Source organism: Ambystoma mexicanum, chromosome 14 (genome assembly GCF_040938575.1).
Source record: "Ambystoma mexicanum isolate Mex_15411 chromosome 14, UKY_AmexF1_1, whole genome shotgun sequence".
In the NCBI taxonomy this organism is placed as follows: Eukaryota; Metazoa; Chordata; class Amphibia; order Caudata; family Ambystomatidae; genus Ambystoma; species Ambystoma mexicanum.
This window is the reverse complement of record NC_090940.1, coordinates 2697071-2718389: the sequence shown is the minus strand read 5'-3', so window position 1 is coordinate 2718389 and position 21319 is coordinate 2697071. Positions and strand designations below refer to the sequence as shown.

Below are 21319 nucleotides of genomic sequence, written 5' to 3'. Positions count from 1 at the left end.
ATTCTTATAGCCTCGAACATACCGCCGGTATATTTATTTATTAATTCACCGGTTGGTATTTTTTACCAGAACTCTATTCTAAAATGGCGTTTGTGTTCTCTTCTGTGACTCCAACCCAAGTCAAGACCTTTGTTCCACTTTTTGGCGGGCTTCTCCACAGAAGCCTCCAAAAGTGGTGCCACTCTGTCTGGGTAACACAGGGGGGTGTGGGAGGGGGTTTAGGCACCCTGGACCGAGTTACCTTGGTAACTCAAGTCGCACTCTCGTGTGACTGGCCCAAGTGGTGAGCCGGCCGGCTCACCACTTAGCATGTTTGATTGACTGGTAGGCTGAGTGAATGGGGGTGTGCTGCATAAAAGCAGGGCTTTGGGGACTGGAACTTCAGAAGTCGCCACAGGACCTAAGAATCCGAGGAGGGAGAAGCTGAGCCGACCTGCAACGACGACACCACCGGTGGAGCCCTGCTGAACCGTCTCACCACTTTTCCCGACGACAGAGGAGATCTCCAGTCCGGAGTCTTCTTCCTTTGACTGGTGGGGATAACCAGTTTTGCCTTCTCTTCACCTTCCTGGAGCATCTCGTGTCCGCCTTGCCCGTGCCAAAGACCCTGGCAACCGGAATACCACGGCTTGCCACTACCGCGAAGAGAAGGGTAGTACCTTTTAACCGAAGAACTCCGCGGCTGGTTTCTTCCGTGGCAGTGCAACGACCTTCATCTTTCCTCCACGACGAGACCTCCTCTTCCTCTGGACGAAACACTGACTTGCACCTGCTGCCAGGAGCAACTGCCACCGCTGGAGCTTCTTTCACACTTAAAGGTACTGTGTCCCGCCTGGCTTCCCTTGCGATGGATCGTTCGGGGTGACAGTAAAGTCTCGACTTTCTAACCTGGGCTAGTCTGGGACAACCTAGCTAACTTTTCCTGACTTTAATTTCATCCTTTTTGTGTGAACTATCTACAAGACTCTTTGGGCATAACCCCACTGGGTGAACCTGGACCCCTTCTGCTTGCTCTCTCCAAGAGTGGGCCTGGCAATTGACTTCCTTGCTCTCCAGTAGAACTCTGCCTATCCTGCCTTACTGTGGTTCTTTTAAAAGTATTGAAACTTGTGTGCTTCCTTAACTCTGCCTTTTTCCCTCCCTTTCTTTATAACTTATTAGTGTCTCATCTTATGTTAAGCGCTCACCTCTGTCTGAAAATAAGTGGTGTTTCTCACTAAGACTTGTCTAATAAGTGACTAGGGTTGTATATATAGGATAGTGACTGTGTGCTGAATTTACTTACCTCTTTTTGCTAGTGTAAATCACAAGTGTGTCTTTAAATAAATAATTATATACTTTTACACCAAAGCTCTGGTCAGTGCTTGTTTGTGCTACTGTGTCTCTGTATGTATTGTGTATACTCTGCATACTGCCTAACTCTATTTGAGGGAAGTCTGATTGCTCAGCCACAGCTACCAAGTGAATCTGTGTGGTACAGACTGCTACCAAGTGGGTTTACTGCCAAACACCTGTAGTCTTAAATCTTTTGCAGTGGTCCCTAAGGGAACTGCAGAGGTTTCTGCCTAACAGACCTTCTTCAAATCAGGGCTGATTAAGTATATTACTGAAAATCTTTTCAAAAAATATATTCCAACATTAACAAAATATGATATGTTCATTCACATATTAACAAAAGAAATGCCAGCAATATAATGATATATGTTTTGTTGACAGAAAATGATAATTAATAAATCAAAAAAACAAAGTGCCAGACAAAAATGGGGTTGGGGATAGGGAAGGAGTGCCAAATATATTGTTACATTCTTATTCCCAATATATAAGAGTAAATGTTTCTGTTTTACCTTGATTTCACCTAATGCCCCTTATTGGGTTAAGCAGACAGTATCCGCTCTTCAAATCTCGGGTTGGATCCCTTTAAGAAAATAAGCGTGATTTTATACCATATAAAATGTCGCTCCGCATTAGCATATGTTAAAATTTGACACCTATAAGATTTCTTAACACGTAAGAGTGTACGAAGTGCAAGTATCAAAATTCAAATACGCTTTAAACTATAAAGAATGATTGATTGCACCTCCTAAAAATGGCCGCTCTATTACTACAAAGGAGGAGTTGCCTTTACGATGGAAAACGGACTAGTGCTCAGGTCCGTTGCCATGGCAACCGAAACACAATAATGAGGGAGGGGACGCCTACTGACGCCCCCTCTAGACGTTCGTCAGCACGCGATTGTACGCGAGACCACTGTTACTAGGTAAGAGACCGTCTCTGAAGTGCGGCGCACTGGTTTCTCTGTATAAATTTTGGCCGAGAGTCTGTGTGCGCGTTTAAGAACGCTTTGGGCATTACCACTATCTTGCCCAACATGGCGTTCCCGCGTGCACAAACACAAAAACTATAAAACCTTACAGATTGGACGCCTTCCAGAACCCATAGTATTGGAAACAGGAATGAGCACTTATTTCTGAATGCATTTTAGTAAAAAGAAATAATGATGAAAAGCTCTTTGCAATCTGCTATTGGAATTATATGCATTCATTTCGCCGGTTCATAGTGAAAACTGCATGCCTGCCAAAAAGCAAGGCTTATTTTTGTAGAGTAAAGAACATTTCTCAAACTTTATTGGATACTGAGCACCATATTTTAGGATATAATGTTAGGGTATACGTATCAAAGAGAACGGTACCATCTCAATCGAACTGATGGACCCTTGGATAAGGATGAAATGCGACTTACCACCTAATAATTTGAGACTTTTAAGTGACTCCGTAAAAATGCTAAAGGTGATATCATGATTGATTTATTTTCTTAAAATGATCTAACCCGAGATTTGAAGAGCGGATATTGTCTGCTTAACCTAATAAGGGGCACTAGGTGAAATCAAGGTAAAACAGAAACATTTACTCTTATATATTGGGAATAAGAATGTAACAATATATTTGGCACGGACTAATTAAGGTGTTTCTGTCTATCTCTTAACCCTCTTTATCCTTCCCTATCACCAACCCCATTTTTGTCTGCCACGTTGGTTTTTTGATTTAATAATGATCATTTTCTGTCAACAAAACATATCATTATATCGCTGGCATTTCTTTTGTTAATATGTGAATGAACATATATTTTGTTAATGTTGGAATATATTTTTTGAAAAGATTTTCAGTAATATACTTAATCGGCCCTGATTTGAAGAAGGTCCTGTAAGAGAATCGAAACATGTGTCATCTGAAGGGGCACTTACATATTAAACCATGCTTTGAAAAATTGAGCGCAGTCTCATCCTGGGTTTTCCTTTTGTTCTTGTTCAAAACCAGGTCCGTCCGCAAGAAGGCAGCGACCAAGGACTCCAGCAAAGAACGGACCTAAGTGAGAAGGGGGGGGGGACTCCTTGACAGTTTGAGACGCCACCCGACCGAACTCTATAGCGACATGGAAGCCGCCGTTCAGGACCTGATGCGTCGCATGCAAGAACTATCAACCGAGGTCCAAAATCTAAAGGCGGAAAACGCTGCACTCAAACAATTGGTCCTATCCCGGGATTCGGCCACAAAAGAAAGCGTCTTGTTGGGCAGAATGGTTGAAAAATACGATGAGTCGGCAAAAACCCTTTGTGGATTCCTGGATTCATGTTTGGTCCACTTTACATTTAAGCCTTATTACTTTTCGACTTCCAGGGCTAAGGTGGGTTTCATAATTTCCCACCTTTCCGGGAATGCCTTAACCTGGGCTACACCCCTTGTTAACTCCGGCGATGCCCCTCTAGATGACTAAGATGGGTTCATACGGCCCTTAAAAACGTGTTTGATCGCCCTGAGCAGGTCTATAGTGCCTAGGAACATCCGTTAGACTTTCAGCAGGGTTCCCAGGATATGCTCACTTATGTGACCCGATTCAAACAATTGGCCAAGGAAGCTGATTGGTCCTCTGATGCGAGTTTCACCCTGTTCAGGAGAGGACTGAATGATGAGATTAAGGTGGAGTTGGCCAGAGTGGCCCGACCAAACTCCTTCCAGGCACTAATGGACCTTGCCATGCAAATAGACTTCCGTATCCAGGAAAGAAAGGCTGAAAAGAAGAAATCCAGGGGAAATCCTTCCAAGGTGTCCTTTGAGAGCACCGTCAGAATGGACACAAACCCAGGCTCAGTCACAGAACCAGAACCCATGCAGATAGGAGCCTTCTGTGGACCCATATCCCCGCAAGAAAGGAAGAGAAGGATTCATACGGGGTTGTGTATGTATTGTGCTTCGGACAAACATTTGGTTAGGGAATGTCTTCTAGCCCCCCCTTGGCGTTCGGAAAAGGCCAGCTCCCGATCCTAGATGGAGCAGAGCTTCGGGGGGAGAGATGTTTGCTCCACATCAATTCCATCCTTGAACTCTCCTGGACAAAACAAATTGGTCATACTACAGGCATTTCTATCACCCTCCAAGAGCAAGACCTATCCCATTGTGGCCTTGGTAGACTGCGGAGCTATGGGGATCTTCATTAATCATGATTGGGTTGCTAGTCACCAGATTCCGTACAAGACACAAAGTACCTTGCAGCCTGTGGAAGCCATTGACGGAAGACCCCTCACTTCAGGGCCCATAAACCTGCAGACCAAGGAGATCCAGCTCTCAATAAATCACCATCAAGAGCTGATTAGGTTCGACATCATTAAGTCAGCCCACTACCCCATGGTATTGGGTATGCCCTGGTTACAAAAAACACAATCCGTATATCAACTGGACAGCAGGATCACTATTCCTAGGCTCAGAGTTTTGTATGTCTCACTGTCTATTCCTGGAACCTTCATTAACACCCCTAAGGAACCGCATAAAGACCAAGAAACACCACTCATGGTTTCCAATATCATACAAGTCCCTGAGGCCTACCAAGGTTACGCTGATGGGTTTTCGACTGCCATAGTCCAGGCCTTACCCCACACAGTCCTGAAGACTGCGCAATAGAAATGGAACCCTCAGCAGCGATTCCCTTCGGCAGGATGTTCATCCTTTCTGAACCCGAGAAAAAGGCCCTCAAAGAATACCTGGATACCAACCTTGAAAATGGCACCATAAGACCTTCAAAATCTCCAGCAGGTGCTTTGTTATTCTTTATTCCCAAAAAGGATACCCAGGAACTCAGACCCTGCTTCGATTATCGTGGCCTAAATCAATGCACCCTCAAAGACCGATACCCACTATCCCTGATTTCGGATATCCTGGAAGCCGTAAGAGGCGCTGTAATATTCACCAAGTTGGATCTCCGGGGTGCCTATCATTTGATCCGTATCCGGGAAGGAGACGAGTGGAAAACCGCCTTTAGAACACCCTTTGGCCATTACGAATACCTGGTCATGCCCTTTGGACTAGCTAATGCCCCGGCAGTCTTGCAACGTTTTATGGATAGGGTGTTCTCTGACATGTTGTTCCTCTTCGTCATTGTATATCTGGATGACATATTGATCTTTTCCAAGGACCCTCAAAAACATGAAGAACACGTAAAGGCAGTACTACAAAGACTCTGTGAACACCAACTCTTAGCCAAACCCGAAAAATACTTGTTTCATGTTACCTCTGTTCACTACCTTAGCCCAGAGGGAATTGGTATGGACCCTTCAAAGGTAAAGACTATTCTGGCATGGCCTGCTCCTACGTCCGTGAAACAAGTTCAATCCTTCCTGGTGCTTGCCAATTTCTACCGAAAGTTCATATCCACTTTTTCCGAGATTGTTCAACCGATCATTGCTCTCTTAAAGAAGGACACCCCTTATATCTGGTCCACACAGCAAGACACAGCGTCCAGCGTTTGAAAAGACCGAGTTTACACAAGCTCCTATATTAACCCAACCCGACATAAGCCGACCATTTCTAGTGGAAACGGATGCCTCTAATTACGCCATAGGAGCAGTGTTGAAACAGAAACTAGCTAGAACACCCCATTGATATCTTTCACGAACCCTGACTCTCAGTGAAACACACTACTCTGTCCTGGAAAAAGAATTGTTAGCCATCCGCCAAGCCTTCACTGAATGGCGGCATCTACTTCTGGGAGCTAGACATCCAGTCCAAGTCCGTACGGACCATCGGAATCTTCAGATTCTACAGTAATTGGAATGTAGAAATAGTCGTCAGGCGCGTCGGGCCTACTTTTTGCCCAGTACCAGTTCCACATCACTCATGTTCCTGGATCACATAACCAGATTGCTGACGCCTTGTCTCGACGTCCTGACTACGTAACCACTGAAGATAAGGCATATCCCAAGATGTTTTCCCCCACAATCTTTGTAGCTCAAGCAGTCAACCTCCTGGAATAAATCTGAGCGCAAACCCAATCCTCCGAGTTATGGAAGGATATGTCAAGGAAATACCAATGGAATCGAAGAGCCAAGGAAGGATATGTATTGAAGGACAATGCACTGCTCATTCCAACACAGAAATTACAACAGAAAATAATAAACCTCTGTCATGACACACTTCACTCCGGGCATCACCAGTACCCTCCGTCTTATACAGAGACAGTTCTGGTGGCCTAAGATGAAGACTGACGTACAGCAGTACGTCCAAGCTTGCGTTGTCTGTGCTCAAAACAAGCATGATAACAAGAGACCGGCGGGTCTTGTACTGCAATGCAAACTAGGCCATGGAAATTCATTGCTACAGACTTAATTGTGGAACTACCACCATCTCGAGGATACACTACTATCATGGTTACCATAGACTTGTTCACTCATATGGCTCATTTTACGCCCCTCAGCAAACTACCATCCTCCTCCGAACTAGCTGGAATCTTTCTGGAACACATATTCCGCCTGCATGGACTTCCTTCCAAGATCATATCTGATAGAGGACCTCAATACGTCTCACGATTATGGAAACATCTCTGTCGAGTTCTCGGAATTGAACGTGCCCTCTCTTCAGGTTATCACCCCCAAACCAAAGGAGCCACAGAACGTGCGAATCAGACCCTGGAACAGTATCTTCGATGTTTCGCCACCAAGGTCCAGGATGACTGGTCACTCCCGATACCCGTTGGTGAATTTGCCTATAACAACTCCGAACATTCAGCGCTCAAAACCAGTCCTTTTTATTGTAGTCAAGGGTTCCATCCATCGGTTTTACCCTCTGTTCTTCCTCATGCTACACCGGTACCTACTGTTGACTCCTGGATCGAAAACCTCGTCAACATACACCAGGAGGCCAAGGAATACTTAGAGAAGGCCAGAACGCAGACCAAGAGATATGCGGATTCCAAAAGAAGACCAGGCCCCTCTTATGCAGTCGGTGACCAAGTATGGTTGTCATCAAAATTACTACCCCAACATCTACGACCAAACAAATTGGCCCCCCGGTACTATGGTCCATTTCCCATCAAGGAAATTATTAACCCTGTCTCATACTGGATCAAACTACCAGACTCCTGGAAGAAAACTCCTCCAGTTTTTCATACCTCCTTATTGAAACCCTACATTCCATCCTCCCGGAAATCCTGTAGACCACCTTCTCTGCTGGTCGACAACCAACTGGAATATGAGGTATCCCGGATTTGCGATTCCAGGTATAAACGGGGCCAGCATCAATACCTGGTTGAATGGAAAGGATACCCTCCTAGTGAAAGAACCTGGGAACCTATTTCTAATATCAAGGCCCCTCGGTTGCTCTGAAGATTTCACCTCATACACCCAGGCAAACCTGGAGGAAATGGTCTTCGGAGGAGGCATGCTGTCATGAACTACAAAACACATCCCTTTTGGACTTCCTGGTCCTTGTCACAACGGGGCGTGCACCCCATAATACTCCCAACATGGTCGTCCAGCGTGAAACCCCTTTCTCACTTCACGCGCTGGACGTAACTTATTCAATTAACAGACCGCGGCTCAATGCTATTGCAAAGTTGCGATCCGACATGTGTCCCGTAGCTCGCAGTATTGTTTCCTTGTACCTGTCTATTTACCCGTTCCTTGCCCCTTCCTTTCCTCCTATTTCCTGGACTCGTGTGCTAGTTGCAGCTTTCCTAGTTCCCCGGATTCCTGGATCCGCGTCCCGGAAACTGAACGCACTCTGGGGTCGGAAGAGACTCGGGCAACCTTGTTCAAAACCAGGTCCGTCCACAAGAAGGCAGCGACCAAGGACTCCAGCAAAGAACAGACCCAGGTGAGAAAGGGGGGTGGAGGGGGAAGACTCCTTGACCGAGGTAGTACATGTTGTCCGTCATTATTAGGACATTCTTTCCACATACAGAGGGCAGAAAGGCCTTCAGCACTTGTCTGATTGCCCTCAGCTCTAAAAGGTTGATATGTAGTTTGGACACTGATGGAAACCAACGACCGCTGATGGTCAAATCGTTGGTATGGGCTCCCCACCCTGTGAGTGAGGCGTCTGTCATTGTTATTTCCGGCCATGGTTGCCAAAAAGGTTCTCCTTTCAAGATGTTTTCCCGACAGGCCCACTGCTGAACATCCAGTGAGACTGTTTGGGATTTGTAGGAGATCCGACATCCTTCCTGAGAATTGTGACTGCTAGGTCCTAAGAGCCCATTGGAGAGATCTCATTCTCAGGCAAGCCTCTGGCACCAGAAAAATGCAGGATGCCATCAGGCAAAGCAACCTCAGAAAATCGAAGGCCGGAAGACGTTGGGCATTTTAGCACTATCTGCAGAATGTCTTGAGCCCTCACCTCTGGTGACAAGGCTTTTCCCCAGGGATGCATCCAGCACTGCTCTGATAAACTGGATTCTTTGTGATTGTACCATGTGGGGCTTATTGAAGTTGAGGGAGAAGCCCAGCCTGTGGAGGGAGTGGCAAGTATAGCTGAGATGATCTAGGACTTGTTCCGGGGATCAGCCAATCGTCTAGGTAGGGGTAGACGTGAATCCCCACTCTCCCGAGATTCGCTGCCACAACTGCCATTAGCTTGGTGAAAACCCTCAGGGCGGAGGTTAGCCCAAATGGTAGAACCCGAAACTGATAGTGAGTTTCCAACGTCAAACCTCAGGTACTTTCTGTGCTTGTGATGGATCGGCACATGAAAGTGAGCATCCTGAAGGTCCAATTATACCAACCAATCCTGAAGCTGGAGGGCCTGAAGTATCTGAGAAAGTGTTACCATCTTGAACTTGTCCTTCCTGAGGAACTTGTTCAAGTCTCTTAAATCCAAGATGGGTCTCAATCCTCAGTCCTTCTTGGGAATTAGACAATATGGTGAGTAGCAACCCTTGTTCCTCTAAGCTACAGGCACTGGCTCTATAGTGCCTTTCTCTAGCGGGGTTAAATTCTCCTGAATAAGGAGCGGATCCGGAATCTTCAAAGAGTTATTCCCTGGTGGATGACTCTGAGGAGTGGAAAAGGCAGGCCGTAACCTTGGGCAATTGTCTCCAACGTCCAAGCACCTACAGTAATAGTCTGCCATTCTGTCAGATGTTGAGTTAACCTGCCTCCTACTGCCGTCTTGTGATGTAAGACCTCAGAGGTTTTGGGGCGCCTGACGCAGAGGCTGAGGGTAAAGCAGCCCCTGCTGATGCGGTCTTAGTACCTCTTGTTAGGGAGAATTCTCAGACATGTGCCAATTCCCTCCACCTTAGAGACCCCCAGCAACTTTGCTGGATTTTGAGGACTTGATTTCTTTAACCTAGAGAGAGTGAGACCCCTTTTCCCACTCTCATGCATTTTAATGTGATTTTGAACTCAGTTTCTTTTGGTTGTGGAGTCTGACAAACTCCATAGGCATCATCTTTTACATTGTGTCACACAGCACCTTCAGTGCTGTGACACAAGGAAGTCTTTCATATTTCCAAAGGTTTAAACGCCTTCTCTGGGATAAACTACTGTTTCCCAGAGCAGTAAAGTGAAGTCAATTTGACTTTACTTACATCTGTAACTTTCTAGACCCAGCACACACTATTTTACCATAGGGTGCTGGAGGGGTTACATAGTATCCCCTTTGTCTAGCTTCTCAAGTCACATTTTTATGTTAACCTTTCCTCGATGAATGGCTGGTGGCATTGGTTTTGTTTTATATACTGTGGTGTGCATTTACCGCAGGCTGCGTTCGCAGCTGCAGTAAAGCACGCAAGGGTGCCATTTTTGTCAAAATGGCCCAAGTCTTTTCACCATTTCTTTGTGGAAAAGGTCCTTCTTGAGATTTACTCTGCGCGCCAAAACAGGTTTGGTCTCTTTGTTCGCTTTGACTTTGGCGGGATTCACTAGTGAAGCCCGCCTCTGGCTCCAGGGTGTCTGGGGTAGACAGGAAGTGAGGGAGGTGCCCGAAAATCCCTGTGCTTAGTCTTCTAGGAGACCCAAATGCAGTCGGATAATTGGCCGGCTGACTGTCTGGCAAGGACAGCCACCCTATGTGACTGACAGCTAGGCTGAAATGATTGGGAGAGAACTGAATAAAAGGCAAGGCTTTTGGCTTGGAAGGCAGAGTCGACCACTGGACGAAGGAACCGAAGAAGAACTTGAAGAGGACGCCTGCTGCAACTCCTGGACCGTTGGTTTGCCCGGTGAAGCCCTGCTGTTGTGCTGAAACTCCAAATTCGTATCAACAGAGAAGCCCCTGCAAGGACGACTTCTCCCCTTGAGTTGGTGGGACCAAATCAACTCCAAAGTAAGCCACCTAGACATTCATCTCGGAGCTGGTTGCATTTCCACAGAGTTGCTGCAGGAAACCGAAATGCCAGGGAGAGGAACACCAGATTGTGCGCACTGCTTTTAAGTTGGCCAAGAGCTCCAGGAAGATCTTCCGGACTCCCAGGAAGCAGGACTGACCGAGCCTGAGCCCCCTCAAAGTGTGGGACCCCAGAAGCAAGGAAAGTCCCTTGACAGCCAGAAACCGCAGTGTTGCTATTTGCAGTAGTCACAAGGAGCTGAAACACCGAAGTGCCACTTGTTTGAAAGATTGCCGGTTGCGAGCGGTGACCATCCAATTGCAGTGCAGGAGTCCCCGAATGGTTCCCTCTTGTCCCCACGACTGAGGCCCAGGAACAGAGAGATCTGCACCGGAACAGAAGTCATCTGCTGCACTTTTTCTTCAATACAAAGGTACTGTAAAGTCTGGGAGAATTTACGTCTCACTGTGGAGTTGCTTGAATCTTCTACTACTCCTCACATGTCTAACAGCTTGTGGCCTTACATTTGATCCTTCTTTTTCTTCAAAGGCTTCTAAAACATTGTGCAAAGAATATTCTTACTTACCTAAAAAGAAGTGCTTAAGGTCATATGGACTCTTGCCTATTGACTTTGGCTCAGCCTGTTTCACTGAATGACTCTTATTTGGGGATCTGAAAGTATTTGCCTGCTTAAGAATATTTGTGGTCTCTTGTGTTTTAATAACCGTTTCCTTTTACTTACTCTGAAGTGATTCGAAATGCAACAGTGATATATTAATGTCCCCAGCACCATAGCTATTGAAGTCACCTGAGGGTGTAGGTTGTGACGTGGGCCATCCCAAAAGGGTCTTTACTGATTTAGAAACTAAGAGTGTATAGTTTTGAAGTGTATTTGTCTGTTGCTTTTATATTGCTCCCTTATGAAGAATGCTCATTCTAACTGACTGATAAATTAATAATTGTTTATTCAAGAATCCTTGTGTGTATGTTTTTATTTGAATACGTGTCACTGTGAACCTCTGTAACTCCCCTACAGCTCACATTGCCCCTTCTTGAGATAAGCCTGGCTGCTCAACACGCTACCAAACTGTAGTACAAACTCATACCAAAAGGGTGGGTTTCCTATTACCTGAAGTCAGTGTTGTTGTGGAGGTGGAGAACTTGCAGAGGTCGCCAGCAGCAGACGCAGTGGAGGAAGAAGGGAGACACCAGAGCTGGCACTACTGTTAATGCGGATGTCGGTCCTGAGAGGGTCTCCAAAACTGAGGGTCTTCGCAGCAGCAAGCGGCGTGGTAGCAAGCTTTCCTTCTGGAGAGAGAGGCGCTCCTAATCTTGCACTGTGTCCTGGTGGCTGGTGAGCACCGGAGTGCACTGGGAGCAAGAGAAGCTCCTTTCCTGGTCGCCGTGAGCTGCAGGAAACCCAAAGAACTTTATGATCCAAACTTGGCTACAAAAAGGAACTTGCTTATTTGAACTTTTGAGTGAAGATCCTGCTTTGAATCTGGGGAAGGGAAGCCGGCCCAGGTTACAAGGATATACAGTTATTGGGTATATGTTCAAGTTTGCTGTTATTGGTTACATTTGAATTGCCCTACATTTACTTTATGAGTTTGATGCATGTACAAGTGTGAGGGACGGATTCCTTTTGTTAGAGTTTTCCTTTAGTTTATTTTGATAGGCAGGGAAAATCCTCATTAGGTTAGGGATAGCGAGGCGTTTATCAAAACATTTTGAGTTAATAAAAGGTCTTCTTGTGAAAAACCTTTACCAAGTTGTCTGCCTCACATTTCTGACCCCTCACAAGTATCTCTCGGCAACTTGAGCAAGGATGTGCTTAGCACTTTCTCAGGGATGATGAAAACCTTGTCCTCCCAAACAATGATTCCCCAAGAGTAGTGGAAATGTCTCTCTTGTACAACACTTCTCAAGAATATCACTATCTTCACAAAGCAATTCATGATTTTTATAAGGATGGCAGGAAAAAGTGTCTCATTCACTCAGCAATGTATTGATGAGGATTGCCGGTACACACCCTTGCCAGGTGTACTCCTCTGCCAGGTATCCCCCCTCTGGGCTTGAAAATCCCTGGTATACTCTCCTGCCAGGTATCTCTCCCACAAAGACCTGCTGCAACACCTTCACCACTAGGTCTTCTTACATTCTTTCAATACTCTGTTTCTCTTTTGAGTGCAACAGTTCTTCATCACCGTTTTATACTCCACTGGCTTCAGTTACTACTTGTTCCAACTTCTTACAAACTGGCATCCCTTACAGAGGCTTGTTCAAGTTTTGCTCTTCAACTTCATTAACACTATTCATTGGCTTGTGCCAATGCTTGCTCCAATCTTCCCCATATCGACCTTTCATATATGAAGAGTTGTACACATCTTGCCTTTCAATTACTTCACTAGTAATGTTAATTTGCTTTTCGTGACGTTTACTCCAAGTTTCCCTATATCAGCATCCCTTATATGGAGACTTGCTCAGACATAGTCTTTAAATGTTACTTGGCGACCATTCAAAACATCTTGGTCATTGTTGGTATGCCCATCGGTACACCCCGGCCTCCCAACACTCCAGAGCAGACTCACCTGTGTTTCTTGGCATCCCGACCTTTGGTGTACTGCTGTCCTAATGTTAGAATACTGAGGAAGAGTTTCCCTGCTCTGCAGGCACTCTGCCAGCTCCTTTGCGAACCTCGTTCTGATTCTTCTATGCCACTCCCAGTCTCTCCACTCCGCTAGGGAGCGCCTGCCTCCTTCAGCGTAGCCTGCCCGAGCGTGTGTCTCCGGTTCGGCTTCCCACCACACCCACTCTGCATCTCTCCTCCCCCTCTCTTCAGTCTTGCTGCAAAAGCACACCATTTTTAAATGTCCTTCACAGCTGACTGGTATCCCAAAAATGAGTCTGCATATTCAGGTTGGATGTGCTTCTTGCTCGACATTAACTGCTTTCTCCTCGTCCCAGTTCTTTAGGTTTTCTGGGAATTGGAGTTCATTGGCGATTGAGGTTTTGTAAAGTTACAATGCTTTGGATTTACATTCAGGGCAAGATGGTTAGACCTAGAAGATGTTATGTGAACATCACGTGTACATAAAGGGTGAATGTCATCCTGCCTAGAGTGTCTAGCAAGAAGAGGTCTTTGAGTTGTGAGTTGTATCATTAGAAGGATTGGTATACTGGCTATATGCCATCATGAAATCAGGGATTATAGGATCTTCATGTGGAACAGGGCCATATCACATGTCTCCTGATGGGGGGGGTCACCTGTTCTCCCAGACAGCCATCTCCTCCCATGTGATCCTCCCTCATAATACACCCCCAGGGTCAGGATAAGGTAGCAGCTGCCATCCTCTGGCCACATGGGAGTACATCTTAGGCTGGGGAATCAGCAATTACCCCACATGAATCACAATGGGGGAAACAAAAATGGCACTGCTTCGATCCGACCTGCACAAAATAAGGCTAAGCGAGTGCCAGAAATGAAACAGCTTCTCATGATGCAATGGACAAAATAAAACCCATTAGAAGTGTTGCTGGCAAGTTGTCATTTTACAAATGTTGGTAAAATACAATGCACAAACGTAGGTCTTATTTGAAGCATAGCCCAAAAACTACAGAAAACGAGCACAGCTTAAACAGGCCCAGGTATGCGTTCTGCTTTGATGTGCATCAGTGAGGGGTGACCGGGGTCTGGCATCTCTACAGGCAGAGGGTGTTAGGCAGAATCTCACGCAGTACCCTTGGGGAACACTGCATGCAATTAAGACTACAAGTGTCAGTACAAATTCACCTTTGGTACAAGTCTGTACTACACAGTTATGTGGTAGCAGTGGCTGAGCAGCCAGACATATCTCAAGAGTTGAGTGAGCAGTAGAACAAGTTACACATAGGACCAACAAATACAGTGATTCAAACCAACATGTACTCAAGTTTTTTTGGTAAAAGAATATACATTTATTTACACAGTCAGTTTGAAAACATTACACTAGCAAGCGCAGCTCAATATCATACTAATATATTACAAATACACAACCAATAAGTTACTGAACAAGTTCAGCTCCCCTGAAGTGGGAGCAAAATGGCACTTCAGCTACTTTAGAAAGGGTAAAAAGACAAGGTTATAAGCATCAACAGCACAAATACATTCATAGGCAGGCAAAGGGTTTCAGTAAACTACAACCAGCAATTCAGTTCATAGGCCTGGGCCAAAGTCAATGGTTCAGAGTCTTTGTATAGGATAGCACAGTTCTGGTAGTAAACGGTTAAGTCTTTGCCACGGATCTTACAAGAATTTGGTCAAGTGAAAAGTTACACAAATGTTTAGGGAAGGACAAGCCTTCGAAGTCGGGAAAGTTTCACAAGCTTTCACCATGGCTAAAAAGATTTCCTGACCGCGTTTGCACAGTACCTTTAAAGTGAAGAAGAGCTGTAGCTGAGGCAGTTGTTCCAGGCAGTCGAGAAAGTCTCGCTGTTCTTGAGCTTGTCGTGGGGACAAGGAGGATGTCGGGAGGTTCCTGCACTGCCCAGGGATGAGGCCACAAGCTTGTCAAAACATAGGTTTAAGGTGCCTTAAAGTCCACAAGTTGGTTTCCTTCCCCCTGGCTATCCGGTTTTCAACAGCACTCTGAAGAAAATTCGACCAGTATGGGGACGGTGTCCAGGTGGCTTGCGAGTTGTTTGTTCCCACCAAACTCAAGGGAAGAAGTTAACCTTGAAGGGCTTCTCTGATGGAGTTTCAGGCAATTCGGACCTGCAGCAGGGCTTCACCAGTCGTCCAGGAGTTGCAGCGGTCCTCTTCCTTCAGCTCGTCTTCGGTTCTTTCGTTCCAGTGGTCGACTCTGCTTTCCAAGTCCCAGAGACCTGCTTTTAAACAGTTTTCCCCGATTCATTCCATCATGGCTGTCACTCTCACAACAGGGTTGTCCTTGCCGGTCAGCCAGCCAATCACACCAGAGTGCATTCAGGTCTACTAGGAGGCCAAGCACAGGGAGTTTCGGGCACCTCCCTCACATCCTGTCCACCCCAGACACTCAGGCGCCAGAACCTGGTTTGGTGCGCAGAGAAACACAAGGACCTTTCCTAAAAAAAATTAAAAAAAATATGAAAAAAGTTGGCCGGAGTTTTTACAGATAGTTCTTGGGTGCCATATTGAAAAACATGGCTGACCCGATTTTTAGCTACCGTTGTTTCGCGGTCGGGAAAAATCATGGTAGTTTGATCTAAACCACTGCCCCCAGCCATTTAAAGTAGGAAAGGGTATCATTTGACTGTTATATGAGTGTTTTGACTCAAGGGATGCTAGATAACCCCTCCAGCACTCTGTAGGAAGATAGTGTGTGCTGGGTCTGTAAATTTAAAGAGACTAGTAAAGTCAATTTAACTTGACATGCTCTGGGAGACAGTAGTCAGTCCCAGAGAAGGTAATTAAACCTTGGGAAGTCTGAAAGACAACCCTGTGCCACTGCACTGAAGGTGCTGTGTGACACAGAAAAAGATGCCTATGGAGTTGTCTTAAAACTCCATAACCAAAGAACACAAAAGTAAAACGCACATCAAAATACACGGAAGAGTGGGGAAAAAAAGGCTCGCACTTCCCAGGTAAAAAAAAAAAAATCCTAGAAATCCAGCAAAGTTGCTGGGGGTCTGAAAAGGTAAGGGAAATTAGCACATTCTTGAGAATTCTCCCTAACATGGGCGCAAGTGGTTCAGTTCTAGATAAGCTTTACTAACAGGGTGAAACAAAGTTTTTCAAAACTATCCAAAAATGTTAGAGCTCCTCTACTGACACTGCAAATAGCCTGATCTACGGGAAGATGGCAACTCGAGAGGGTCTACAATCATTGTTTAGCCACTGTTCCTTACAAGAAAAGAAATCACATTTGCATATCTGTCCGGCCGCGCCCAGCACAGTCCAGCACTGAAATGCTAGGCATTCGCCCTCTGAACAAGAGTAACCAAAATCTTGCTGCATTGGTCGACATCAGTGAGGCGAAGACTGATATGTAAACACATTTTAACCTCTGAGAATTGTATTGAGAGCTAAAATGTGGTTAAGACTCTCCCAAGTGGCCACATCCAATTGAACAGTCTATTTTAGGGTTTGTTGATTCTTGGTTGAGTGGATCACATTTTGTGCATTTGTTTTTTTTTTTTAGAGTAGTCTAAGATTTTAAAAAAATAAAACACTTCTTACCGCCACATTCATCAAATTCACCAACTTCCAATGGGCTAGTCTTTAGACTAGTGCGAACTTCCAGGGGAACCGAAGGCAAGTAGTTGTTTAACCGAGCGGTGGTATGGGCGTTATCGGCTGCAAGGCTTGGAGATGGCTCAGGATCGCTTGAAGTGGTGGCAGTCGAATTCGGTGCCACGCTGCAGTCTATAGAGAAAAACAAAACAAACAAAAAAAAAAACAAAAAGGGAAAATTAGGAGAGAAAATAAAACAGAAATTAACAAAAATGAAAACCCGCTTTTATGTGGCTGAGAGATGGAAAAAAACACTCTTGACAGGATTGGGCCAAGCATTCTTGAGATCCAAAAGGTTTCTGGCAAACTGTTTCGATTAATGATGTATCATCAGGAAAAAATCTAATTATTAATCCTAAATGATTGGGCCATAAAATTCAGTATCCTGAAAACATTTAATATTTATATAGCGCCGGTAGCTCGCAAGCCTCGGGGCGCAGATACAAGAACACGATACAGATAAAGTGACTACATGAAGACGGGCAAACAGATTTACACAGAAGCTAGGTAGGGGACCTCCAGATGGTTATTATTTGAAGATATGGGCTTTCACCAGTCTGCGGAATCGCATGTAGTTGGTTTCCAATCTTATGTGGTTGGGAAGTTTGTTCCAAAGGCCGGCTGCAAGTATGGGAAAGGATCTGCCTAGACCGCATTTGAGTTTGTGTGGGGCCACTACGATTTTACCAAGGTCGGAAGATCTTAGTGCTCTGCCGGGTACATAGGATTGAATCCTGGATTTTAGGTAGGCCGGGGCTTTTCCAAAGATACATCTATGCGCAAGTGTTGGGGTCTTGAGGTGTACCCTGTCTTCGATTTTCAGCCAGTTTAACTCCCTTCTGGAGTCACTGATATACTGTGATCTAGCTTTGTGCTTAACAATCCTTACCGCATTGTTCTGGACAACTTGGTAACTGTGCAAACACTGTTTAGCGGAACCCAAGACCAATGAGTTACCATAGTCAAGGCGAGACATTATGATGGCTCTTGCAAAAGTGGCGCAATTGACTTCTGATATGTATGGCCGGATGGATTTTAGTAATCTAAGATGGTAGGCACAGTTTGTTTTTATGTATTGTGCTTGAGCATCAGCCCCCAGCGATGCTTCCAGCATCATACCAAGGGTTTTAACCTTATTCAGGACCAGTATGTGTGTATCTTTGATCTGGAATGACTTGTAGGAGGTGGATAATTTCGCTCTGGCTGAATGAGAGCCAAATACCATGAGCTCTGTTTTTGTTCCGTTGACACATCCAATTGGAGTCCATCCATTGCTCCACGTGGTTGTAGATCATAGTAAGCTGGTCACTATCTTTCTGATAGTCTCCACTCAGTTCAAACACCAGCTGCATATCGTCAGCATAGTTGGTAAAGAAGGTGTTAATATGATCAAGGACAAGGCATAGGTATCTCAAGTAAAGGTTAAATAGCAATGGTGACATGCTGGCCCCTTGAGGAACTCCACATAGAATTTCCTTTTCCAGGGAGAACTTGTCCCCACCAATGAACCCTGGGTATCCTGTTTTTTAAAAATGACATTATCCAGAAGATGGCTTCATCTGTTTTCTTTAGTGCAGTCTGGAGTAAGTTATGGTCAAGTAGATTGAATGCTGCGCTTAGGACAAGGAGAATGAGAATGCCTGTTTTACCCTGGTCTATGATGCTAAGCATTTTGGTCTGCAAGTCTAGCATTGTCGTCTCGGTGCTATGGGCGGGGCGGAAACCCGACTGTTGGGTGGGGGAGGGGGGGGGGGGGGGGGAGTTCGATGTTTCCATATTTGCCTGAAGCGCCCCGGTAGCAATCCTGTTCATGATCTTTAGAACAAAGTTGCAGTTAGTAATAGGTCTTTGGTCGAGGTTGGGTTTCTTAACCAACGGCGTCACTGACACTTTTGATGGAGTCAGGTACTTTCTGATCTCTAAAAGATGCATTGATGATTTTAGTTAATATAGGAGCGAAGATGTCAGTGTTATCCAAAATTATTATAGGCAGGAGAATGTTCTCCGCGCATGTGGTGGGTTTCACGGAGGCGAGTACGTTAGTCATGTCACTGATGGTGATTTCTGTGAACTTGAATGTTTCGGTGTGTTGAGGTGGTCTCAGCTGGCATAGTGACTGTAGTCTTTTTGTTGATCAGGGAGTTTGTAATAGAATCCATGGATTTGGAGATTTTATTAAAGAAGGCAACATTCTGCTTTGGTTTGAATTCTTCCAGTGTATTCCTTATCTGACCATTATCACAAGCAAGAGATTGCAAGAATGCAGTGCCTCGGGCATGAATGCTACGTCCGGAGGGTTTCAAATAGTGACAGATCCAGCAAGCCCTACACAACGTGAAATGCACCTCGTAGTTGGGCTTTACTTTCTACTGTTCTTGGAAGCAATACTGTGTAAGGAATATATTTATTATTTGAAAGTAAATGCCAAGATTCTGAAAGCAGCACTGATTAAAAGTGATCTATAGAATAACCTAATGACCACTATGGCAGCTGCAGACTCCTTGCTACACTGGTGATCGCAGCCTGTCCCTTCTATGAGAATGCAAGACCTATTGATACTTACAGATACCACATTACCACCCAAAGCAGGAAAGACTCGGGAAGTAGCAATGCACGAGGGGCACTATTCTCATCCATCTTTTGCTTGCAATAGGACAGAGTAGGGAGCGTATAAGCAATAGATCTGAAGTCTTGTTCAGGAAACTGAATGCAAGGACAATGGTTTATGACTATTTTGCCAAGGATTTTCTCCTCATCATGGATCATTGATCCAACATGCATCTTACCTTAGTTTTCCTTGCTTTTACACATGCAAAAACAATGGGCTGGGTGCGGCCATCTTGTGCTAATCTTATCTGTGATGCATCGCCCTAAATTCAAGTGCCCTTGGGGCAAGAATACAGATCGCCCGCCCCTCAAACTGACATCACTAGTCCAAACGATATGCTCCACCTATTTTCATGACCTTAGTGGTCAGCATAGCCAAATCTTCCCTGTCTACAAGGTCATCCGACCCATGAAAAGAAAGTGTCAGTAGCTGTCTTTGCCGCCACCTACTGTGCTCCTTCCACTCCTGTGGCCGACTCCAACCCCAATACAGCCCTCTCCAACTTTAACCTCTCTGTTTCCAACACTCTTGATATTCTTGCCCCAGTCATGTAGCCTACCAAGCATTGCAACTCTTGGTACGACTCCAATCTGGCTGCCCTTAAACGCAAGTGTAGGGCAGCCGAACGGAAAGGGGATTCTTCTGGCGCACCCTCGACAAACTAGCCTGCCGCCTCCTCCAAAGGCAGTATAGACTCTGCATCCATTCCAAGAAAAGAGGCTTTATTCAAGCCTGCACCGCCACGGCATCCAATAACACATCCAATAACACGGCCAAACCTTTCAAAGTCTACAAGGGACTAACCAACCCTACCGCAACCTCCTCCACCATTGCACCCACCCAGGCCCTTTGCTCGCCTCTGGCTGCACACTCACCTCAAAAACACAGGTTATTCTGTCCTTTCTCTCTTCCTCCTCACCTCATGCACCAACATCTCTTGTACCACCCTTGGCCACCTCCACCCCGCCCCCTTCTCTCTTCTCTCTACCCAGTCATACCCAAGGCGGTTACTAGACCAGTCTGGTCTATGAAAGCCTCCTACATAACCATGAAGGACACCATTGACTATTGCCCCGGCTGTGGCCGACCTCTGCAACCCCTTCCTTTGCCACTGGAGTTTTCCCCACTGCTCTTAAGCACTCCCTTGTGCACCCCTCTCAAAAAAACCTTCTGCTGGCCGTTGCATTCCGGCAAACTATCGCCCTATCTCCATCACTCCTTTCCTGGAGAAATTTGGCCATTTCCCAGCTTACCCTCCACACTAAATCTGTTGGCTGCTTCCATGACAACCAGTCTGGCTTTAGAGCATCCAGAGGCACAGAAACTGCTCTTCTGAACACCCATGAATATCTGCTCTAAAATCTTAATTCTGACTCTCCCCTCTGTCCGCATCCTACTCGACCTCTCCTCTGCCTTCGATACAGTGAACCACAACACCCTGATTGCACGTCTCTGTGATACCCTGGGCATCATTAATCAGGCCCTGGCATGGCTAACCTCCTTTCTCTCAGACCGCCCATCACAGGTGGAACAGGGGTCTTTCCTCTCCCCTATCACACTCTCTACTTGCAGTGTCCCCCAAGGATCTAACCAATCCCCCTGGTTCTTCAATGGCTACATGGACTCCTTGGCCCATATGATAGCCACCTTCACCTCCAACCCTCAGTGTTATGCGAATGACACGCAGCTCTCCTTCAGGCTACCCTCGGGATCTTCCCCACTCATACTGGACTGTCTGTTCGCAATTCAGTCATGGTGTGCTGCAAACAACCTCTGCCTCAATGCCAGTAAGAGATTGTCCTCATGGGGACCCCTGCTCCCGCCTTCCCCCTTTCTCTCTGGCCGGCCTCCCATGGCCCTGCACCTCCACC

General features: G+C 45.8%; 1 protein-coding gene across 1 annotated transcript in view; it reads right to left on the bottom strand.

Annotated features, from left to right (window-relative positions):
- The window catches only part of LOC138527328 (transcription factor E2F5-like), a 315036-nt gene that overhangs the window by 184083 nt on the left and 109634 nt on the right, over window positions 1–21319 (bottom strand). The window contains exon 4 of the mRNA XM_069638381.1: window positions 16787–16972. Within this exon, the coding sequence (XP_069494482.1) occupies window positions 16787–16972 (186 nt within the window). The remainder of the gene's footprint in view (window positions 1–16786; window positions 16973–21319) is intronic.